The sequence below is a fragment of the Penicillium citrinum genome (assembly GCF_028827155.1).
Source record: "Penicillium citrinum strain IBT 23319 chromosome Unknown utg000003l:1.0-4596430.0:1.0-4598250.0, whole genome shotgun sequence".
NCBI classification, from domain to species: domain Eukaryota; kingdom Fungi; phylum Ascomycota; class Eurotiomycetes; order Eurotiales; family Aspergillaceae; genus Penicillium; species Penicillium citrinum.
This window is the reverse complement of record NW_026622688.1, coordinates 2,335,733-2,359,343: the sequence shown is the minus strand read 5'-3', so window position 1 is coordinate 2,359,343 and position 23,611 is coordinate 2,335,733. Positions and strand designations below refer to the sequence as shown.

The window sequence follows — 23,611 nt, the reverse complement described above, 5'->3', positions numbered from 1 at the left end:
CCTTCCAATTAAAACATCTGACATATAATTTTGTACATCGAGAAACAAGAAACAAGAGAATCAGACACCAAACGCTATTTTACAAGTTGTTCCGGGAAAATGAAATGATCAGAACAAACAAACCCCAGGGAACCATCTAATGCCTCGCCCCTTGCCCATAAATGACAATTAAATAATTCGCAACAATGATGAGTTGGGATGACCAAAGCCGTAAATGAGCTGTCATAAGAGCAAACGAGTTTACTCCTTGTTACCACCAGCGCCAAACACACCAGTGAAAGAGCCCTTCATGCTCGCCATCTGTTCCTGACGAGCCTTCTCCTCCTCGGCAGCCATTTCGGCAAGCCACTTCTCGCCGTTCTCACGGATCTCCCGCTCAATCATTTCGTAGTTCTTCTGGCCACGCTCACGGATCTGATCCCACAGCATCTTACCCTGGGCTAGACCCTCTGAGGGAGAAACTTCACCATCAATAGTGCGGCCCGACTTCAAGCCAAGAGCTCCAGCAAGGCTGCCCATGGAGAGGGAAGGCTTCTTCTTCTTCTCCTCGGCAAGCTCCTTCTCGAAACGCTCACGCATGGCCTTCTCACGCTTGGCGAACTCAACAGGGATGACAGTGCCATCAAATGATTTCAGTACAGGACGGACATCTTCCACGCCCATACCGGCGAGATATTCCAGGAAGGGGATGAGGGCGACCAGCGTCTTATCCTTGGGGTCACCGGTCCACTTGTCAAGGATAACAGCGTTCTCGGGTTGCAAGCGGGCGTGCTCTTCCTTGGTGTCGATGAGAATGACCTTGGACAGGTCACGGTTCAGGTATTCGAGATCCTGGCAATTATAGTCAGTTAAATTGAACGTCGAAGGGTTACACACCAATTCGAACATACCTTGATATACTCGCCATCTTTATAACGGGTAGCTTCACGGAACAAAGGCCAGCGGATGATACGGTAAGGGTCAAGCTTGCGGAGAACCTGGTCGGCCATCATGCTAGGGACACTGGTGAAGAGAACGAGCTCGTAGTACTGGTTGAGGTAGCGAAGGAAGTAGTCGACACCAGGGCGTTTCGCAACGCGCCATCCGTGCTCACGGCTCCATTCGCTGTGAACGAGGAGGTCCTCCAAACTGAGTACCAAAGTGTAAGGCTGGCGCATAGTAGGATCCTCGTCCGGAAGCAGCTTGGGGAAAGCAGGGTCCTTGTAATAGCTAGTCAGGTCACCGGTGCGAGCTCTGATACGGTTGTACCAAAGACCCAAGCCCCATCCAGATGGTTGTTCAGGGTGAGCGCGCTCCTCTTCCTCGGTCTCCCAGTTGCGGCCCAGATAACCCATTCCAGCGATACCACCAGCCAGCATCAAGGCGTACATGATGTTGGCCATACGGGCCTTGCGGCGATCCATAGATGTTTCATACCCACCCTTGGGGATGTCACCACCGCCTCCTCCTCGTTTCTCATCACTATATTCCTCTGATGTTGGGTCCTCGGTGAGGTTGAGTCCAGGTTTCCTGGTACGACCCTCGAGTTCTGCGGCCAATGTCGAGGGGATACCCTGGGTGAGATCGGGGAGCGGCTTCTCGGGAAATTCTTCGGCTTCGGACTAGAGGCAATTGCAAGTTAGCAAGGCAGTTCTACGAAAAAGTCCGATGAATTGAGGAATGGGGATTGAATTAAGATGGAGGAAGCATACGGGTTTGGCAGTCTCAGGCTGAGCCTTGGTATCAAACTCGGGTTGCTCGGCGGCATATTGGGCCTCCTGGGGCTTCTGTGTAGATTTGCGCTTCTTTGCCTTCTCCTCTGACTGCATAGACTCGGGGAGATTGTATGGTGCACTGCCCTTGCCTTGAGCATACCACCGGGGCCGCTGAGCAGACAGGGCAGAAGAAGCCCTGAAGGCAGAGGCGAAGACGTTGGGCCTCGTCAGAGGCAGAGCGGCACGACTCAGCATAGCGGGGAGAGGGGCTATGATGGGAGGGTAAAGTGATTGAAGGAACAGGAAAAAGGAACTGTCCTGCTGATTCTCAATCGTCGGGCTGGTCGAGTTTCCCGTAGAAAAGTCACGCGTGAGTCGGGTGGACCACACGGACCTTTTGTGCAGTTCATGCGTTCATCGGTTTGCAACTGGGACACCAGGGATATTTGGACGATACAGCATACATATTAAGTTGTAGCTAAGACTGTTCTTTTAGTTACTTCAACTGTAGTTTTCGAAGCCTGATAATTGTTAGAATTATATCTCTTGGCGTTAAAATGGTGTATCATAAATTAGTTGGCTAGTTATAGCAGACCACTGGTCTGCTATAATTACACGGATGTACAATAGTCCCGATGTATAACACTCCGAAATCGCTGATAGTTCTACTTATCACAACCCTCTAGAATTAATCCAAGATTCATTTAATCAATATACTAGTATTCATGTCAGAAACTATCAAATGATCATTTAAGCTACAGAATGGCCAATGATCAGTCTGAATATCCAAGAGTATTCCTATACTCGCCATTTCCAAAGTGGCTCTCCTCGTCCACCGTAGCAATCCCGATTTATGGCGATTTCGTCGCCGCAAGTTCTCTTCCCTTTTTTTTGTCTTCAGTTATGAAAGTTCCACCCAGCAAATAATTTGACCCAGCACGCTCTATTCTCATGCGTGCTGGATTGAAGTCGCTGGGGAGACCAAGAGAAGTTTCTTCTTGTCCCACATCCAAGAGCCGCAGCAAAGGCATCCAGTGAAGCTACAGCTCCGTTCGTGGGAAACAATTCCCTTTTCATTTCTCTCCTTTTGTCTTTTCTTATGTCTAAAGCTATTCAATTGAATGGCTTGGACGCAAAGACGATATTGAGTCCTCTATATCTTTTGTTCTATATTCGCCTACACTTCTCGCAAAGAATGCAATCATTCATTGAGTTTGTACATCATCTCTAGAAATCTGTGCCGCGTACTTAATAGATTTTCACGCCTCTCCAAATTTCCTCGTCACCATGGCCCCCAAGAAACAACGAAAGCCCGTGGAAGCTCCAGAACCATCTGACGATTCGGAGTCAGAGCAAGAACCGGAAGTGCGAGAGCCATTCCCTCTACTTGATTTGCCCTCGGAGATTCGCCTGCGTGTCTACCATTTCGTCCTCTTCACGCCCACCCGCAAAAGTGGTGCAGCGAAGAATGCGGGCACTGTCGGTTCCTCCGCTAAAAAAAGCAAGCATATTGCCCCGACCTCGCATCGTATAGCTTTATTTCTTGTCTCACGCCGTGTCCACGATGAAGCCAGTCATATGTTCTATTCCTCCCAAATATTTCGCCTCTTCCCCGTGCAGGACTTCTCTCGCCGGCCCACCGTTCGTGCTCTTCCACGCCGCCACCGGCCGTCTGTCACCACGATAGAGTTGATATTGGGTAATAGTTGGACAGCGCCGCCGCGGTCATGGATTGTCAATCAGGGTCTGGGTCTACATGACATGGCCCTCACACGCACATTGAAAATCTTCATCGAGTGTGACCCCTCCCAGCCTATCTTCGAGGGATTCCGCGTCTCAAAGGATTACTATACGGAATTTGCAGGGAAGTTGATGCAGCAAATCCTAGAGCGGTTACCTGGTCTAGTCCAGGTAGAGTTTGACGGATATCCTTCCGTGCGCAAAAGTGGCGATCTGATGCTTCGCTTACTGCATGAAACGCGGATGGCAAATAAAAAGGTTCTTTGGGGCCCAGAGAGGGGATGGACAGACCACGAAGACAACGATACTCAAGCAGAAGAAGATCCAGCAGACGCCGCAATCGATGGCCTGCGTTCCAGCAAGCCTGAGGACTACGTTGATGCTTTGACAACCACCCTCCAGGGCGTCACGCTAGAGACGTAAGACCCCTGTCGGTACATGATACTACAAGACTTGTGATTTGTGATTCACGTGATATGATTTTGGATATACATACATTGCGCGGCGTTGATTAAAGGTTCCCTTAGACTTCAATACACTTCCTTCTACATATAGAACACTCTAACAACCCTTTCTTCAATGGCGAGGGGACTAGAATCACCAATCGTTATATATATGAACGGACGGGTAGAGATTTGACGAAGAAAAGAGCATGTTTCGTAATTAGAGCATTTAGGTTTCGTCGCCTTCTATCTCTAGAGTTCCTCATCAACCTCCATGTTGGCGCCGTTGGCGCCCTCTTTAGAACTCGATTGCCGGGCTACTGATGCTTCTTTATCAATCATTTGCCGAGACACAGCAACGATATTGTCCTCAATCAAGTGCTGGCTCACGTCCTCGATATCTATGTATCGTTAGCATGCTAGAAAAAGTTTCAAATGATTTTGTAATACATACGCTTCTTGGGGTCGACCTTGCCGACATATCGTGTCTTCAATTGATCCTTAGTCAATTCCGTCTCTTCCTTCACCCGCTTCTCGTAGCCCTCAGCAAGGCTGACGAGCTGCTTCATCTGCTCTACATTGTGATGACCGTCCTCATGGAAGTCATTCATTTGCAGAGCCTCAGTCCAGACATGCTTGTGCAGATTCATAAGCATGTTCTCCTCCAGGCCTGTCTTGCGGTAGTTGATTCCAATGCTATAATAGTGACGGTTGAGACCGTGGATCAGAGCTTGAATCGAGGGCTTGTTCAGGTGACCCAAGTTGGAGGTTGTTTGGCGAGGCTCTTGGCCCATGACAACAGTCTGTGGCTGGATAAGGCGGAAGGCATCAATGACAACCTTGCCCTTCACGGACTGGATAGGATCCACAACGACAGCCACCGCACGGGGAGTGAGTTGTTCGAAGGATTGTTGGGTGTTGATATCGACAGAAGAGAGCCAGCAGCCGAAACCAGGGTGAGAGTGATACCATCCAACAACAGTCTCCGGTCTAAAAGATGGTTACCATTAGTATATGTTTCCCAGTACCTTGTCCCTGGATATAGATCGTAGCACGTACCGTCCCGTTTGCCGCAACATCTCCATCATCTTGGTTTGGAATACAGGATCCACAGCTTCGACACTGACACCCGTACCACTCTGAGGCATGGCAAATACATCCACGACACGGACTGTATATTCATCGACAAACTCGCCAAGCATGAGACCCATGACTTCCATAGGAACACCTGCGCGGCCGTGTCGCAACATCTTCAACAGAGCGAGGGAAGAAATATGAACGGTCTCGGAGTTATCGATTAGGTTCGGAGTGTCCTAGAGATATAGAACGTTAGAATTGGCATCGATTTATGTCAAGTAAGCAGCGTGCAGTTCTTCCACTGAGCACAGCTATTCTGAAAGCCGCCTGTTCAGATGGCAAGTAGCCACACGCTCTCTAATGACTTACACCACCGGGGGCAGCGCTTCCCATCCCCATGCCTTGTGCGGCCTGGAGCATTCTGTTGAGGCGATCCATGATGATCGAGAAGAGTAGATCGAAAGGCGTGGAAGGTTAGAAGGTACGAAGAGAGATAGCTTCCTAGGTGGAAGCTCCCAACGAGTTGATCTGTGTCGTTCAAATTGAGTTTGTTACAGACGAATAGTAACAATAGAAAAGATGCAGATGGCAAATCTAGGTCAATGAGATAGTTGAGCAACCCAGCCGGCTGATATTGGAGGTGTCTTGTTGATGCTTGGTCAGAGATCAGTGAAGCTCCCTAGCCCGGACTGACGAAGGCGGTGTGTCTGATCTGCCATCGCCCTTCCCACGCGGCGATTGATTCTCTCACGCCTCTCCCGTCTTGATTCAGTGCGCCATGGGCTTGTCGGACCCTGTATACCTCTTATTTTAGATATTTTAACGGTATCCGAGTGGTGGTACCCGGTGTCCCAGTACCGTGCCCACCCCGTGCTTCGATTTCACAACGCTATCTTGTCTTCCCCAAAACCGCATACTCCCTACCTCGCTCTTCTCTTAAGTGGATTGACAATCCCTCCGGCAAACTCCTTAGCGAATAGGCCCAACCCGCTTCATCTACCGTCAAATATGGCCGTTGAACCGCTTTCCAATGGCGTCGGGGCCAACAACAAAAAGGTCGCCTACTTCTATGACTCTGATGTTGGTAACTATGCCTACGTTTCGGGTCACCCTATGAAGCCGCACCGTATACGTATGACCCACAGCTTGGTCATGAACTATGGACTGTATAAGAAAATGGAGATTTATGTGAGATGCCACATTCAAACACGAGATCGACCCGAAATCAAATGACCATTGCTAATGCAAAAGCCTGACAGCGCGCCAAACCAGCCTCAAAATACGAAATGACACAATTCCATACTGATGAATATATCGACTTCCTGTCAAAGGTCACACCGGATAATATGGATCAGTTTTCAAAGGAACAAAGCCGCTACAATGTGGGTGACGATTGTCCCGTGTTCGATGGCCTGTTTGAGTTCTGTGGAATCAGCGCCGGCGGTAGTATGGAGGGCGCGGCACGTTTGAATCGTAATAAGTGTGACGTCGCCGTTAACTGGGCTGGTGGTCTACACCACGCCAAGAAGAGCGAAGCTAGTGGCTTCTGCTACGTGAACGGTAAGAATAGCAAAAATCTTATAACATCTTATTCACATACTAATAAGATTTAGATATCGTTCTTGGCATTCTGGAGCTGTTACGTTTCAAGCAGCGAGTTCTATATGTTGATATTGATGTGCACCATGGCGATGGCGTTGAAGAAGCGTTTTATACGACAGACCGTGTGATGACCGTATCTTTCCACAAGTACGGTGAGTACTTCCCTGGCACAGGTGAGCTACGTGATATCGGTGTTGGTCAGGGGAAGTACTATGCAGTCAATTTCCCTCTTCGAGACGGTATCAATGATGTCTCCTATAAGAGTATCTTTGAGCCTGTGATCAAGAGTGTCATGGAATGGTATCGCCCTGAGGCTGTGGTTCTGCAGTGTGGTGGTGATAGTTTGTCTGGTGACCGCCTTGGTTGTTTCAATCTGAGTATGCGTGGACATGCCAATTGTGTCAACTTTATCAAGAGTTTTGACCTACCAACCATGATCCTTGGCGGTGGTGGTTACACCATGCGTAACGTCGCGCGTACCTGGGCCTTTGAGACGGGTATCCTTGTCGGAGATAGTCTGGGCTCTGATCTTCCTTACAATGACTACTATGAGGTAAATGCAACCCCCCAATTTGATTGCATGGCTCTGTTTATTAACTATGAACCTAGTACTTTGCTCCCGATTACGAGCTCGATGTTCGCCCTTCGAACATGGACAATGCCAACACTAAAGACTACCTTGACAAGATCCGTAGTCAAGTTGTTGAGAATCTCAAGCGTACCGCATTTGCCCCATCTGTACAGATGACCGATGTGCCTCGCAATCCCCTTGTTGATGGTATGGATGATGATGCTGATGACGCTCTTGACGATCTGGATGAGGATGAGAACAAGGACAAGCGATTCACTCAACGTCGTTTCGACCAGTATGTTGAGAAGCCTGGCGAACTTAGTGAAAGTGAGGATGAAGAAGAGAATGCCGCCAATGGCGTTCGCCGCCAACCTGGAGCGATCCGCCGCCGGAACCAAGCCAACTACAGGAATCTGGACCCTGCAGATTCTGGTCTCGACAGCGGTATGGCCACACCACAAGAGGCTTCATCCATCGCTGATGGCGACGCGGACAACGCTCTGGATACTAAGATGACCGATGCTCCTCGGACAGAGCCTGACGTGTCAGCGACGGTCTCGAACGATCAGGATACGCCAGCTGACCCCGACCAAATGGTCTTAGAAGGCGAGGACAAGAATGCATCTGCTACTGTTTCTCGGCGCCCATCCCCTCCCCAAAATGACGAGGATACGGCTATGGAGGACGCTGCCCCTGCTCCAGAGGATGAGCAGTCTGGACTCCCTGCCGAGACTCAAGAGGAAAAGAAACCTGAGGCACAGACTGGCGTTGAGGATTCAACCAAAGCGCCACCATCCCCTCCTCAAGCTCAGTCTCCTCCCGAAAGGATCATCTGCATCTACAACAGACAAGAGTGCGGAAATAGGAGAGGCCGCGCCTGCTGAAGGCTCGGGTGCTAAGGACACAACATCCGAGTCTTTGGGCGAGCCTGGCACAAAGCAAGAGGAGTGAACGGTGGAAGTTCCAGTAACATTATCGGATCTGGCGTAATGGGAATTGGGCAGAAAGGTGTTATTGGATTGGCAGCATACTCGCTACTTATTTGACCATGGGTGGACTGTCTCTGCGATGGTATGGCGACGTTTCACTGGTTGAGAGTCAACTAATTGACTTGTCTTTTGGTGGAACTCGTCAACAAACAGAGAGATCAGACATGTATATTACCTCCGTGGGCTTGCATTGACAGGGGGTATAATGCATTAATCTGGGTCCCATCCTTTAAATTTCTACTATAACTTTGTTCTTCTACTGCGAATGAAACTGTATAATTGAGCAATTCAGCTCTTATTTCCTGTTATTGCGATACACCGTAATAGACGAGCTTTTGGCCGCGCAAACATTTGGAAACAGTGCGTACTGTCAGGCTCAAAACAATACTTCTGTATAACTCATGTCGCAGCCTGTTATATCTTGATCCAGGAGCGTATATCTGATGTACTATGTATAAAGAACATATGATGAAGTCACGTGATATGAATCGGCTTATATCATCATGTGCTAGTCCCAAAGCGGGCTAGTGCTAGGGCAACGGAGTCCACCAATGCGGCGCCAAGATTTTACGCACCCGCACACTAAGCGAGAAAGCACCGTGGACGATTCTTCGACTCTCGCCTCGCCTTCTTGTTCGCCAACCCACTTCGACTCACTCGACAACAACTCGCCATCATGTCTAGCCGTGGGTAAGTCTATCAGATATATACCCAGAATACACGAAAAGGAAAATTTTGGGGGAAGAATTCACCGATCTCGAGATCTCGACGACCGAATGTGCACATTTAAATGTTCAACATCTCGAGCGGGGAAGAATGAATAGACGACCTGGAATTGGGGATATAACATCGGAATGAAAGATTCAGACCAGCTAATGGTTATCGCATTATAGTCGTGCCGGTGCCTCGGGCAACAAGCTCAAGATGACCCTCGGTCTGCCTACGTAAGATCATCCCACAGTCGTGTCTCCTCTCGTCCAGTGAAGCTTTCGATGAACGCCCATTCGCCAATTACTACGCTCGACTGCATCTTTTTCAACTGCATTGGAATGGAAATATGACGGGATGAAGATTTGTTGAGAGAAGAAACGCCATAACATTCGGAATTCATGCGGAAAAGTTTGAGCTCAACATGGGGAAAAAATCGAAAGCATCATGTGGACGAGGGGACAGGACACGACGAACCCAATCGGCGCTTTACAAAGAATCGAAAGCGCTCTTATGTGAATTACGGAAATACTAACGGTCGTCTTCGATTAGTGGCGCCGTGATGAACTGCTGCGACAACTCCGGTGCCCGCAACCTGTACATCATTGCCGTTGCCGGTACTGGTGCCCGCCTGAACCGCCTTCCCGCTGCTGGTGTCGGAGACATGGTCATGGCCACCGTCAAGAAGGGTAAGCCCGAGCTGCGCAAGAAGGTCATGCCCGCCGTTGTCGTCCGCCAGAGCAAGCCCTGGCGCCGCCCTGACGGTATCTACCTGTACTTCGAGGACAACGCTGGTGTTATCGTCAACAACAAGGGTGAGATGAAGGGATCCGCCATTACCGGCCCTGTCGGTAAGGAGGCTGCTGAGCTTTGGCCCGTGAGTTTTTCCCCTCCGTTCTACCAACCTCAAATTATGAACTATCTACTAACTCCCACCAAAGCGTATTGCCTCCAACTCCGGTGTCGTCATGTAAAGAGAGGAAACCGAATAAAATCAAAAATCAACGATACCATACCTGAAACTCCTTGGGGCCTGGGAACACGGGGTGCATACAAGACATTTTGTGGAAGAAAAAGGGAGGGGGGTCCAACTGACGAGACGAATTCACCTGTGTTATTTCGAGCCGGTTTTCCTCCCATTCGTGTTTTTCTCTTTGAACACTGGCGATCTTCGGAAGTACTTGAAAAAAATACAACTTTTCATGACAACATCCAACCGATTTTTTCTTTGTATATTTTAGGAATGATTCCGAGAGTCATTTCTTGACCTAGCCTCTCAAGGGTAATAGACAGGTTCATTAATCTGATCCCTCTGCGTCTGCCATTACGTTGTAGTTCTCTTCCAGAATCTTGGTGCACCTCCCCACCTTTGGCCTCTCCAGTATGTTCTCCTATGTAAAATCCGTAGTAGACGACGTGGTCTGCTTCAGAGCACCTTCGTTCACCTTATGGGTTTGCTATACTAGTTGGTGGTTTATACTGTTCCTCGTAACCTTCCACATAGCGTACCTACGCCATATCTTGGTAGATATAAGTTACAGCAATCTCCAAGCAGTCCCTCCTAAAGGCTCAAGTTATTTCCAAGCTAGGTGGTATTCGTGCTATTCCTTGTGCGCTTGTTCTATCATCCATGATACGGATAGTACACTCGTTTATTTCCTCGTCTACTACTATATTACCAAGAAATCCTCATTTATCTGCAAAAATGTTCTAAATTTATTCCAAATTTATACAGCTGGATTCTATTATACAAGAAACAAACAGTCTATCAAGTCATGCCAATGACACAACCCTATTTTTCCTGGACGTACATCTTGTTCGGAGGTCTATTCGTGTCCTTCTTCATGGTACTTGGATCTCTTTGCACCACGTTGTCTGTGGATGGTTTTCCAGATCCAGTCAACCTGGTCAAAATCCAAAGTAAACCAACGATCAGCGTGATGAGAACGGTAACATGTACCGTCCACCAAATATGTTGCACACCAGCAGGGCACATCGTGATCTCGTAGTCCCATTCACCCATATCAACGTCGAACCAAACCGACAACAGTCCCGCGTTTCCGCCAAATTCACCCATCATCGATCGAAGCGTGACTTCACGAATAGAAGGTGTTCCTGGCTGATCATTGGACTCGCTATATTGTCTTGCGGCCCATTTCCAGCTTTGCGAGTTCTCATCCGAGGCACCTTGTTCTTGTTTTTTATCCTCGCGCCCACTTGCGGTTTGATTCACATAATGGACGACATCACAGCCAGTGTGGTCATGGCCTGTGAGAATAAGTCCTTTCCGACCATAGCCACCAGCGGCGGCATTTTCTCCACCGTCCATGCCGAAAATGCCCTGCAGGATCCCCGATGCGCTGATAAAGTCACTCAAATGGTTCTGCTCTCTCAAACCACCCTCTTTCCAGCGCGGAGTACCATCAGGGCCATCTTCGTCATCATGTTCGTGAAACGTAAAATATGGACCATCAGTGCACACTCCATCTGCCTTGTGCAAAGGTAAATGTGTGAGAAGAAGGGTAAATGTAGACCGGTCCTCGACTGGATAAAGTCGCTTGCTAATCAGTTCGTTAAGATAGTCGTAACTGTGAGACTGGGCTGCCTCAGACAAGGCAGGAGTATCGAAGATAAGAGTATTCAGATTAATCAAATGCAACGTCGGAGTGACGGCCGATTGATCAGTACCTTCAACAGATGTTTCCTTTCCATTCACACCAGGTGAAATAGGAGGATGCTGGAAACGGATATCCCAATTTGCACGACCAAATTCGCGTTCAAAGCGTTCCATGCGTGCCTCACTCACGTCACCTGCATATCCAATATCATGATTACCCGCAATATTAATCACTCGCCTCGGCCAGGCTGGGTCAGAGTTCGGTCCAAGAGGTTCTAGTCTCTGCTTTTCAGCAACCTCGCCCTCAAGAGCACCTGTTTTCGTAATTTCGTCGTCTACTCTTTGTCCGCCGCGGAAAACACGGTACCAATAGCGGTGGCTCCGCCACGAAAATTCGTCGTCATCAATCCATTGGCTTCCAACGAGATCACCCAATACGGTTGTATGCGTTGGTCGTGTCCACCAGAACAATGTACGGTAGATATGCGCGAGGTAATAGTCGTTCCCCAGTAGATCAATCTGCTTTTGAACCGCGCGAAGAGACCTTGGAATATCTTCGTCTAGCAAAGTCCATAACCCTGTTGTAATATTCGAGACAACCTCCGGGTTCAGGAGAGATTTCGGGAAAGGCGTATCAACTGAAGCTTCTTCGACAGCTTCGCGTACGGCATTCCAGTGTTTGCGTGCGCGCGCACGTAATTTCCATTCTGGTAGTGGCAAAGACGTATCTCCTTCGAGTTGCGGATCTGCAAGGACTAGAAGTCTGAAGATAGCTGGATCGGTGTCCGCAGCGGAGTTCGGGGTTCGAAGGTGTTGAAGCAGTGTGCTGACGGAGGGGTTTTGTTTTAGGCTTTCGGCAAAGGAATTATTGTTCGATCTCAGCTGATTGGATCGAGGTAGGGGGAATGCGCAGCCATTGAAGACTGGGTACAGATAGAGATAGACTGTGGCGGAGAGTGCGAGGGGGAGTAGCAGCGCAAGAATGCGGGAAAGGAGTGAGTGGAAGGACATGAGGGTCGAGGGTATTGGAGATATTATAAAATATTATCATGAATCATAATGAATATATTATAAAAGAGTTGAAAGGCGCTGTAGGACAGCGAAGGGTAAAAAGTGAAGGTCTGTGGGTGGTAAACAGTGAAGGTTCACATGTGCGTCGCAATTGTTTCCGCCGAGCGGTGCGCGCCAGTACTTCGCTCCCTTTTGATATGCAGGCAATATTGAATACTCGAATATTGCATGATCATTCAATAATTTAAATTATGCTATGTACTCTAGCCCGAGTACCAAGCTTTTGAATAGCAATTTTTAATAGCATTGAGAGACAAACCAACACGGTCAACTGTCTTTGAGAAGTATTGATATCCTGTTCCTGTCCTGAAGTATACTATACAAGGTTTACTATTTCTATTCAGTATCGCCTGTGCGTGGAAGCTTAACTACAACTGTACCGTCACTGGCAGGCCAGGCATGCCACACTGAACTTTGAGTGGAATATTTACTACCTATTATTATTTATATATAGGTCTAGTGCCAAGCGAATAATTGCCAATGGAAGATAGTAGTACCGAGTACGTGGTAGAGCATACCGAAAAACTTCTTGTATATGTAAACCACTAGAACTACTACCCTAGTAGAGTTGTATGAAAGCCCAAAAAATTATCAATATCTACATGGTCTTGGAAATTCCTCTCGTCCCTAATATGGTACCTAGCAATGTAATCTCCAAAGATCAGATCAGGGTAAAGTCCGATTGTACTCTTTCACAAAGCCAAAGTCATCAAGCACAGTTCATATTAACCCTTCGTGTCCACATAGCAAACAAAAACCGGCCGAAGCCAGGAATGGAACAGGAGACGGTGCGAGGGGTATATCACATCAAACGCCAAACAATTGGGGGGGATGGTAAAAGCAAAAATATGAGAGATTAAAAAAAAAAAAGCCAGAAAAAAAAAGGGTAAATAAGAGAATATGTGGTTGTATGTTAGATTCCACAATGAAATTAGAGCAGATACGCAATAAGCCAAGGAAAACACTTGAAATATCACTTGGAGTCCATCTTGGCCAACGGACTTGGCAGAAGCGATACATGTCCGGTATCAATCTCTCCAAGAGGATTGGACATGGGCCGATCGCTAGTATCTGGAGTGCCCTCTTGGGCATTCCCTTTGGCGTCGACGAATGTATTGGAATCGGTTGATGGTGTCTTGCCCAGGTTCAGACCCTCAATCCGAAGCCCATGCTCTCGCTCTGCTGCTGCTTCTTCTTCGTCGTCCTCTTCAATTGGTTCTTTGGGAAGACGATCGATCTCAGAATCGGTTGGATTGTTCATCAGAGCAGGAGGACGTTGGTTCATCAAACGGGCCTGTTTGAGACTGATCGTCTTTTGCTTGTTCGTGGTCTCTGCTACCTGAGATAAGTCACGTTCGATAGTTGCCTTCATCAGGGCTGCCATCCACAGGCGACCTTCCTTGACATTGTCAACCTGAAAATAGTGAGTAGTCGGCTTAGTGAATTGCACAGTCCGTGAGTTTCCTGTCTTTGGTGGCACCAGTTTGAAAAAGAAAGGACCAGTTCCATCCTTGCTGGCGAGCGCGGCAAGGCCGGCGGGAGGGGATGATTTAGCACTGCCGCCATTTTCGCTGGCATTGGCATTGGCAGGCTGCGCCGTGGAGCCTGTGACCGTAGCGTGCAGTGCAATTATCGGGTCATTATCAGCCCGTAGCACACGGTGAGCCGTGATATCGATGAGACCCCGCTCTTCGGTGTCCTCTTCAGAGTAATAGTAGGATAAACGGCGACCACGCAGCACAAAAAGTCGAGGTTTCCATGTCGTCATGAGATTTGGTGATCTCTTCTTCATCCACCCGCTATAGTCGCAGCCTTCTATTTGCTCCTGTGGCGGCTTCTTCACCAGACCTTGGGTATAGGCACTAGTATCCTTTTTGGACTTGACGGTACGTGGTCGAACCATAAATCCAGCACCCTCAGCAGCTTTACCAGATCCATCAGTACTGTGACGTTCGGAGCTCTTAGAAGTCGCCGAGGGAGTTGTAGATCCAGTACGAGCAGTGTTTGGATCATAATCACGAGGCGAGACAGGAGCTGAGGTATCGGTACCTTTCCCGACAACATCGGAAATCGCGCGAAGGCCAACTGCTCGCCGGACCCTTTGACTTGCTCCTCCAATTTTGGGGAGGGTGAAAGGCAATGCAGAGGCACGCGCAGAGCTGTCTGGATCGCCGCCCTTTTTCATGAAAGGTCCTAGGCCTGAAAAGAAGCCCGCTTTGCTATCTTGGGATTCATTGCCGCTTCGCTCAGAGACACGCGTACTCAGACTCCTGAAACGACTCTTTGGTGGAGTGCCATGATAATTCTCTGCGGCAGTAGAGACATGCTTAGCCGCATCACGTATTGAGTCAACGCTAGCAACCCGCGATTGACGCTTGCCAACAGCTTTGGCTCTATCATCGGCGTAGCTTGATTTCCGAGAATGGCTAATGCTTCCACCGGTCGATGTCCGCTTTTGCAGAACACGTCGAGTTCGCCGCGAATCCAATTCAGTACCCGAAAAGTAGCCTCGATCAAGATCATCCTGGTGTTCGGGAGTATTAGGTTCCGATTCTGCGGTAGCAGCCTGTGGTCCACGGTACGTTGCTGCCGTTGTGCCTAGCGAAGTCCCTGGGCGCGCAGGCAAACCATGCGCTCCGCTATTCAGAGTCCAAGCCCTATCAAAAGATGGCTTTTTCCGATGACCACTCAGATTAGAATCCGGATGACCGCGATGAGTGGTGTCAATGGAGGAATGTCGTCGTGTGTGGTTGAGATCCCGAATCGAGGCCGCGGAAACTCGCCTAGGTGAATCATGGCCATAGGGAGGCGTATGAGGCGTAATGGGGGAGCTACCGTTGCTAGCTAACCTGGGATGTTGACCAGGAACAGCGGAAACTCGTGGCGCATAGCCTGCACCAGTTTTTTCAGATACAGTTGGAATGCGCGGTAGGAAAGCTCCCGTATGACCGGCGCGAGATAGCGATCTTTCTTCGGGTCCGTTCGAGAAGCCGGCGACAGAAGCTCTGGCGAGGGGCTGGTTCTCAAGTTGTTTGAGGCCCCGCACTTCTTCTTGAAATGCCTTGACCTTGTGCCATGTCTTGAGCCGCTTGCCCATCACACCAAAGTCAAACTCCTTCATGAAGATAAAATCCTGATCCATGTCAAGGAGTACATCGCCCGTGATTTCTTGCTCTTCGAAGATATCGCAGTGTTTGGGATCCATTCCAAGCTCTCGCATGTGCTTGGCTGTCTCGGTTTGGTTCCATCGCCGAACCTGTTCTTCGGTGGGGCCGGAGTCCTCCTCCTCGTCAGTCTCATGTCCATTGATGTAAGAAATTCGGTGGCTAAAGTGGCTGCTGTATTCGCTACCGGAGTCGTTGATCGTTTTCGCGTCTTGGGTAGACACACTATGACGAGGGGTGTTCATATCCGTGATGTGCTCGTCAATGACGCTCAATGTCTCATTCATGACGGGGCTCTCTTCTCCAGTTGTATTGCTATCAATAGAGCGACGGAAGGTTTGCTGGATATCGGCCGCTAAACTGGGGCGCGGTAATGGAGAGGAGGCCGATCGTTGCTGCTTCGATGGATCGGTCGAGTCATAGACATCAGAGGTACTGGCGTGTCGCGATGCTTGGGGCGTTGTTTGCTGACTGTCAGCTGAGACAAACGACGATTCCACTGGTGTCGATGGCTCCATTTCCGCCGGCGATTCGGTATTTTCGGATGCGATCACGGTCTGAGGCGAGGGACCGGTTTTGATGTTGCTTGGGCGCATAGGGTTCCGAGTTGGTTCGTTGGACTCGGCCTTGCGAGTGAAACCTATTAAACTGTAAGCGATGAGCTTGTACTACGAGTGACTAATTTCACTCGTTTAATCTTCACATCAGGACATACAAGCTGGGAAGAGGCCCTTTTCGCCAGAGGAGACATGCTTCCCGAACCACCATCCATCTTGAAATTCCTCATCCATATCCTCTAGGTGAATCATATCACCACGCGCCATCTGCAATTCATCGTCGTTGCGTTTGGAGTGGTCATCTAGATTCGGATTAGCGCATAATTGAGATAGGCGAACATGAGGAGGGGAGACGGAGCAGTGCTTTGCGACGCGAGCGCAAAAGCGCAATCGCGCAAAGCATGTCGCACACAAAAAGTACGTACGAAAAGCGATGAGAAAATCCCCACGTTGGACATTTGACGGCGGCGCTGACGCTGCCGGAGAATGGTCGGCCATCTCGTGATGATTTTTGTTGGGGGACCCAGTTCCTCCGATCGCACGGGAGTGGGAAACCAAGCCGAGGCGGGAGGATGACGGTAGTTTAATCGCAGGACATTGAGGCCCAGACAAGCCCTTTGAGAGGACAGACACGGGAGAAGTCAAATGAAGCCAGAAAAGTAAATAATGTGAAATTTGGTGAAGAAGGGGAGGGAATGTCGATAGTCGAAGAATCTAAGTGCGCAAAAAGGGCTGAAGTTGATTAGCGGGGTTCACAAGGAACTAAGCTGGAATTGTCGGAAGCTCTTCTGTATGTATGTACCTCTCCCTCTTTGTACAATCCGGATTGTACATAGTACATCTGCAAGGCCGAGACGAGACCAATGGAACAGATCTGATGTCCAAGACGTGGCAGACCCGATCTCTCATGCCATGACAGCAAATGACGGGGAGGTATCTAGAAGGGCGCAGATTCCAGGAATCTGATGTGGAATGGGGTTCCACCACAACAAGAGAGGATTATGAACGTACCAAGGAGGATATCTACTAGTGTAAACTATAGACGATTGGCAAATTGGACGATCTCAGAATGAATTGAGACTCCCGAAGTCGAGCAAATTGCAGTCTCTGTAGAGTGACTCTCTTGTAAAAGAAGAGGAGAGAAGAAGAGAAAAAAAAATAACCCGAGAAAATATGGAGCTGAAGTGACGTGTGCGGTCGTCAAAGGGTTCTGGCCCAGACCATCCACGGTTGAGTCGGGGGATTTGGGAGAGAAATTTGGGGTGGGGAATTGAATGTAGTACAGATAAAAGAGAAGAGGAAGATGAAGAGTAGGAGATGCAGAGAGTTTGAAGAAAAGATGAAATTGGGAAAAAGAGAAACAAACAAAGTAGTAAAGAAGGAAAAAGTGGATGAGATGAGGTGAGAACAGAAAAAGAGAAGAGTCGAAGTGGAGGAAAGTCGAGGATGAATGCGGGAGTTGGCTGAACGCGGAAGTCCAAGGCTGTTCGCGATGTATCACGCCGATCTATATTACTAGTACTCTGTATATCCTGTATTATTGATTATTGATTATACTGTAAATATATAGGATTATACCCATAAGTATCATAGTAATAGGTATTACTGTAATAGCAGTCATTAATTAAATTAAGTAGATATTGTATTAACGACAGAGTATACTACAGTAATTGCAATCCATTGCAATATATACTGGACCAGTCAACGGCGCTTCTAGAAAACTTGGAGCGTTTCTTTGTTCGCCACACACTCTTTCCTCCTTCGACCTTCTCTTTCTCGAGATGAAATATGATCATAACTAACCCACTAGATACAACAACACAAAAAAAGGTAAAACTATGATATGAGACTATGACACCTCGGCAGTCATTGCGCGGAGCGGATCATATTGAAGAAGCCAACTCGACCGCGAATTTGTTTTTGGGAAACCCGCGGTGGAAATGGATGCCTTGGAATCACAACGCACCTCAACCTCCACATCTCACTGGCACTCAAAATGACATGTCTTCGTCGGTGACTGCTACGTCGACAGTCGCTGGCATTCATAAACTTCCTCCCCATCCCCCCCTCGCCGCTGCTGGCCCGTTGATCTCCCCCGTCACCCCAGGCGCAAATCTGCCATCGTCCGTGGAAGTATCGACGCTGCCTCAACCCAACCAGTTCCCAGCCAGTTTGCTCTCGCCGGACCCGAGTACGAGCCCTCAAGATAGCCCCAATGTCTCTCATCCGATGGTCTCAAATGAGACCGCTACACCTCCGGACCCGCAGAGTCCTCAGAACAGTGGAACGATCCCGCGAGAGAACGAACCGAATGATGAGAAGTCCGCGTCAAATCTACACACCAGTTCGACTCCCACCCGAACCCTTATACCATTAAATTCACATCCCGCAAGTGTGCAATCAATCGGAAATATTGATAATGTACCCTCGCAGGGCCCCGGCACAGTGCAAGCCGATCATCCCCCGAGCGATGATACCTTGACCGAAGAGACCTGGAGGAGGTGGGAGCCCAAATTTGCCGCCCTTTGGGAACAAGCTAGCACATCTACAAACCTTACCTTTAGAAGAACAATGCTACTGCAGATGGCATATGAGAAGCGGGATGGCTTCTATCTCGTTTTACACCAAATGTTTTGCCGATGGTCAGCACACACGCTCCCAGCAATGTTGAACTCACCCGCCGTTCATCATGGCTTCCAGAAGCTTGAGGGTCTGTTGATAGCGAACGATACGCTTCCACCAGAGCTCATGTCGATATTTGTCGACGTTCCTGACACACACGAGAATCTGATGCACGCAGCATGGTATCGCAAGATCCTGACGCAGGTTAGCAGCTGCCTTGCACTTCTCGCCAAGCAGTACTGCACATTCATAGACAATAGACATCGATCAGGATACTACCACGCTCGCCAATTCCCACCTATGGCAATTGAACTAGCCTCCTGTTTTCATCTGTATTCCCCGGTTTTCCTCAAGGTGATATTTGCGTCGACATGTCGACTTTTATATGACCCCGACAAACTTCCGGCTTTAGAATTACTTTTTCAAGAAGAAATGAACCTGGGTGACATCAACTCAGAGCAGGCCAGGCACACCACCCCGCTTCAAACCTTAGTCGAAAAGTATAAAGCCATTGCTATGAAGCCCTTTGGTTCAAGCCCACAACCTCCTTCGCAGGGGATTACAGCTTCAAGAGAGCATACATCGCCCTCTATATTGCCCGTGGTTCCAGACCCACGGCAATCGTTTCAAGTACCGATACAGCAAACCCACCAGCAGAGTCATCCCGCTTCTCTGCAGCAACCTGCATCCCTACCGACACAAGCCCAAACGCAGAATACCTCGCAGTGGGCGCAGACGGTCCAAATGCACAATGCACAGATAGCGCAGACCCATTCGGCGCAAATGCATCAGATTCCTCAAATACAACAGGATCACTACGGGCCTGCCTATCAGAGTGCCCCCCCAACCAAATACTGCTCATTCACCAGGTCCTCCAAGAGGATACTTTTCAGTGTCCCAGCCTCCGTCACAAGGACCATCATCTGGACAACAAACTGTCAATCCAAATCATTTCAGCATGGGTCAAGCGCAAGTCCCCCCTCCTATTCATCATTCTCATGGCCGCCACATTGTATCACAGACTCCTCATCAACTACCTCAGAAACCATCTACCCCATTGCTCCCACCTCCAGGCTACAAGATACCGCCAACATTGCAACCCAACCCCATGCGACTAGGACTTCACCAGGCTGATCTTCGTGATCCGATCAAGAAGCTGAAGCACTGGGGACCCAACGGGTTTGTTGACGTGGGTGAACTGTTTTACTACCTGGATGGGTTCGTTATGGCACCTGCATTCATGGGCTCAGAAGAAATTTCCTTTTCACGGACTTTCGAAATATCGGCCCTCGATAAACGGAGTGCTCCACTCCTTGAGGCCAGCACTCATCACCCAGCCCGGCCAGCAACATGTATCTACCAACCAGGATGCAGATCGATACGCTTGCGAGCGATTGCAGTCAGTAACTCACACAAAGACAAGGTGTTTGACCGCTGGCCGACGGAAAGTACATCTTGGCCTAGCGTTTTTTACATTCACGTCAATGGCAAGGAACTTTTTGTCCGCCGCAAATCTCACAACGGGAAAGACCTGCCTCTGGATATCACACCTTATCTCGTCGAAGGCGAAAATAAACTGTCCCTTCATTTCCTACTCGAGCCAGGAGAGTGCAAGAACTTCCGTTACGTGTTTGGAATCGAGCGCATGCAAACCCTCGATTTCGATCGAGTACGAAATCAAGCGTGTACGATACCTGCTAGCGACACTCGCCAGAGCATCAAAAAACGATTATCCTCCTCAGGGGAGGATGATGACTTGACTGTTGTGTCCGAAAGTTTGACGGTCAGTCTGATTGACCCGTTCATGGCGCAAATCTTCAAGACGCCTGCTCGCTCAGTACATTGCGAACACCTGGAGTGCTTTGATCTTGACACATTCATCATGACCCGAAAATCGGAATCTGGACCGGCCGCGATGAACGATAACTGGCAATGCCCAATCTGCAAAGCGGACGCGCGGCCCATGAACCTGGTTATCGATGAATTCTTCGTTAACATCCGAGACGAACTCGTTTCTAGCAACCGACTGGAAGAGAATGTCGTGGCTATTGATGTTCGAGCAGATGGATCTTGGACTGTAAAGGTTGTTAGTGATGAGAACACTAGCTTCAGTCAAACCATGCCTGGCTCGAATAAACGGAAAGCCTCTGAACCTTTGAACATAGAAGCGTCTCGCCAAAGGCAGCAATCATCACCTGTGAATAATAGAGAGCAGGTCGTGATTGAACTCGATTAATCATGCTGCTTAAATTCTAACGTTCTGTATGCATTTTCGCGGTGTTATCTCTTCGGCTCTGCAGGTAGCATTCTTGACAGACCAAGTTACTTCGACACTTCTTTATGACTTGATTTCCCGAGCAGCAAACAATCTGATACCCTGAAACCTGTCTTTTCTTTCAGCTGCTCTTCCTTAATCCCCCCCCTTTCTTGTCTCTATTTCTATTGCTTCTATTTTTATCCTCATGCTTTTCAATCTATGTACACGAAAAAAAGATGGCTGTCGCCACTTTGAGGTGTTCTTGGTAATGAATTAGGGCTCTGGTCTAGTCTTACAAAATCCTGGGATGTCTTTGTTGATTCATCTCACTTGGCCTTACACTTCCATTGTACACAATACTGCAGTCAAGAGCCTCCATTGCTCTTATTCGAAGTGTTTGATACCTTGACTTGCAAGTTCATTTGACAGTTCTGGTCAAAGTACAACTGTTACAGCAACCGATAGTATCTATGCAGTAGGCAGTAGTAGAGAAGATGAATATCATGCTCATTTCATGGACGGTATCTCCACTTTCAACATTAGATTATACAAAGATTTCATATATAGATATTTAGCGAGGCGTCGAAGATATCATTTCCTTACACGCCGAACATGGCTAACAAGGTTTTCAATGACGCCCTCAAAAGCCTCTTTTTCACTAACTAAGCCATCCCGCCGCTTAAGCCAATACTCTAAGACAGCGCTAGCGTGCAGGGTAATCTTCTCCAATTCTTTGACGTGGGCTTTCAGCTCTTCATCAGTCAAGCCGTTCAGGGCAGCATCAGTAGTCGCACACAAACGGTGGACGGCAGAGAGTTCGATTTCAGGAGGTGGAGGTGCACCACGACGGGCGGTTTTTTGACGAGAAGGGGCCTGCCCTGTCGTGGCTGTATTTTCGGTGTCGTTCTGCGAGCCTTCGCCGTCTTTACGGGTTTGGCTTCGATTTCGGTTGTTGGGAGTTGTGGCGCCTGAGCCGTCGAGATCAATGGAGGGTAGGACGAGCTTCTTTTGTTTGGAGGCGGGTAGGATCTCGTCTAAGTCGACAGGTACACCGAGTGATACCAAAAAGAGTCGTCTAATGCGGGATTTGACCCAATTCTGGGGTTGGAGAGGTGGCGGGGCCACTAGTTGAGACCAGAGAGAGAGAGATCGTTCTGTGCTGAAGATTGCAGCAGAGTCGGGGATAGGTTCGATTGGGGGAAGAGAGCTGAGGTCTTGTGAGGCGGGGAATAAGTTATCAAGGGTACCTTCGAGGGCATTAATAAGTTCATTGGTGGAGTTGTATGTGTCGAAGTCGATAAGTGGAGGCTACGAGAATGAGATGTTAGTTATCCATAACATGCAGGCCTGCTCGAAGGGTATATAACTCACAACAGAAGGAAGGGGCTGAGATTGCAGCGGTGTATTGGTGCCCTCTGTATGAGCATTGTCTAGGCTAGGTTCCTGGAAGCCATCATCGAAGTCTCCGAAATCATCGTCGCCCATGTCATTTTGCTCCTCGACAAAGTCGTCGAAATCGTCTGCCCCGCCTGCTCCTTCATTAACTTCTCCAAAGTCATCGTAATCCTCTTCTGCGTCTTGCAATGTATTTGTCGTATCAGGGACTGTTTCGATGACATCAGGCATTGCGTCGCTAGGGGACCGGCGGTGATGGGCTCGTGGGTGTGATGAAGTGTCTTCATCCATTGGTAATGAATCTACCCGTGAGACATGTGTTTCAGGAATTGGTTGAGCTGAGATGCTAGTATCCTCAGATACATCTTCTGAGGGTGGCGTTGGTTGGTGATTTTGAGGGTCCGAGGTGGATTTCACAAGGTCAGGGACCGCATCGGCCTGACGCTTTTCAAATGCTTCGGTACCCGGGATCTCGCCATGGCTGGGCAGGTCTGGATCGACCTTCTCGACCACTGTTCGAGGAATTGACGAATCGCCGGGGGTTGTTGGCTGGTCGTTCAACCCCGCGGGGGAGGGCTCCCGACTTGGCGAGCCCTCTGGGATCACTTCGATTTGGTCTGGAACTGCATCCTGTTGCCTTATATCATACGACTCTGTCCCGGGCACTTCACCATGTTGAAGGTTGCTGTCGACTCGTTCCACTCGAGTGCGTGGGACAGGGGAAGCGCGAGCTGATTGTGGGCTTGGTGATTGTTGTTGAACGTGGCCTTCACTAGCGTCTTGAAAATTCTCATCGTCACTATCCAAGCCTTGAAGAGCGTAGAAAATATAATTTAGTATCTCAACATACTCCCATCAAGGTTATGGGGGGGGGGCAAACATACCACTATCCTCAGCTCCAGGATCCTCCCTCTCTGTAGTGATGTTGGGGGGGTTCAAGATGCGTAGATGAATCGGGGGGGAACCTCCGACATATTTGCAGGTGAACTCAGGCCAGAAACATAGAGAGGGATATAGGAAGGAAAGTAGAAAAGATTCCAATCTACAAGCAATGTGTAGCGTGGGCGTCGACGTCTTGCGGATCGACCGAGTCCAGAACGTCAA

General features: G+C 48.9%; 9 protein-coding genes across 9 annotated transcripts; 4 read left to right on the top strand and 5 right to left on the bottom strand.

Annotated features, from left to right (window-relative positions):
* Positions 1-240: 240 nt before the first annotated feature.
* Positions 241-1,949, bottom strand: N7469_004094 (protein translocase subunit TIM50; the record flags this gene model as incomplete). The annotated part of the gene is made up of 3 exons (XM_056643014.1): positions 241-831; positions 891-1,601; positions 1,692-1,949. The coding sequence occupies 3 exons, from the start codon at positions 1,947-1,949 to the stop codon at positions 241-243; spliced, it is 1,560 nt and encodes a 519-aa protein (XP_056502426.1).
* Positions 1,950-2,981: 1,032 nt separating this feature from the next.
* Positions 2,982-3,857, top strand: N7469_004093 (uncharacterized protein; the record flags this gene model as incomplete). The annotated part of the gene is made up of 1 exon (XM_056643013.1): positions 2,982-3,857. The coding sequence occupies one exon, from the start codon at positions 2,982-2,984 to the stop codon at positions 3,855-3,857; it is 876 nt and encodes a 291-aa protein (XP_056502425.1).
* A 272-nt stretch (positions 3,858-4,129) lies between these two features.
* On the bottom strand, positions 4,130-5,392 carry N7469_004092 (proteasome regulatory particle lid subunit RPN11; the record flags this gene model as incomplete). Its single annotated transcript, XM_056643012.1, has 4 exons — positions 4,130-4,278; positions 4,332-4,867; positions 4,937-5,190; positions 5,324-5,392. 4 exons carry the CDS (start codon positions 5,390-5,392, stop codon positions 4,130-4,132), a joined length of 1,008 nt encoding a protein of 335 aa, XP_056502424.1.
* Positions 5,393-5,962: 570 nt separating this feature from the next.
* Positions 5,963-8,078, top strand: rpdA (histone deacetylase RPD3; the record flags this gene model as incomplete). The annotated part of the gene is made up of 5 exons (XM_056643011.1): positions 5,963-6,142; positions 6,214-6,514; positions 6,568-7,109; positions 7,166-7,938; positions 7,982-8,078. 5 exons carry the CDS (start codon positions 5,963-5,965, stop codon positions 8,076-8,078), a joined length of 1,893 nt encoding a protein of 630 aa, XP_056502423.1.
* A 714-nt stretch (positions 8,079-8,792) lies between these two features.
* N7469_004090 (60S ribosomal protein uL14) lies at positions 8,793-9,798 on the top strand (the record flags this gene model as incomplete). The annotated part of the gene is made up of 4 exons (XM_056643010.1): positions 8,793-8,806; positions 9,010-9,060; positions 9,377-9,701; positions 9,766-9,798. The coding sequence occupies 4 exons, from the start codon at positions 8,793-8,795 to the stop codon at positions 9,796-9,798; spliced, it is 423 nt and encodes a 140-aa protein (XP_056502422.1).
* An 818-nt stretch (positions 9,799-10,616) lies between these two features.
* N7469_004089 (uncharacterized protein) lies at positions 10,617-12,452 on the bottom strand (the record flags this gene model as incomplete). The annotated part of the gene is made up of 1 exon (XM_056643009.1): positions 10,617-12,452. The coding sequence occupies one exon, from the start codon at positions 12,450-12,452 to the stop codon at positions 10,617-10,619; it is 1,836 nt and encodes a 611-aa protein (XP_056502421.1).
* Positions 12,453-13,485: 1,033 nt separating this feature from the next.
* N7469_004088 (putative polarized growth protein (Boi2)) lies at positions 13,486-16,731 on the bottom strand (the record flags this gene model as incomplete). Its single annotated transcript, XM_056643008.1, has 3 exons — positions 13,486-16,316; positions 16,392-16,535; positions 16,659-16,731. The coding sequence occupies 3 exons, from the start codon at positions 16,729-16,731 to the stop codon at positions 13,486-13,488; spliced, it is 3,048 nt and encodes a 1,015-aa protein (XP_056502420.1).
* Positions 16,732-18,084: 1,353 nt separating this feature from the next.
* Positions 18,085-21,091, top strand: N7469_004087 (MIZ zinc finger domain protein; the record flags this gene model as incomplete). The annotated part of the gene is made up of 2 exons (XM_056643007.1): positions 18,085-19,580; positions 19,666-21,091. The coding sequence occupies 2 exons, from the start codon at positions 18,085-18,087 to the stop codon at positions 21,089-21,091; spliced, it is 2,922 nt and encodes a 973-aa protein (XP_056502419.1).
* A 612-nt stretch (positions 21,092-21,703) lies between these two features.
* On the bottom strand, positions 21,704-23,481 carry N7469_004086 (DUF5102 domain-containing protein; the record flags this gene model as incomplete). The annotated part of the gene is made up of 4 exons (XM_056643006.1): positions 21,704-22,420; positions 22,484-23,316; positions 23,392-23,413; positions 23,473-23,481. The coding sequence occupies 4 exons, from the start codon at positions 23,479-23,481 to the stop codon at positions 21,704-21,706; spliced, it is 1,581 nt and encodes a 526-aa protein (XP_056502418.1).
* Positions 23,482-23,611: the final 130 nt, after the last annotated feature.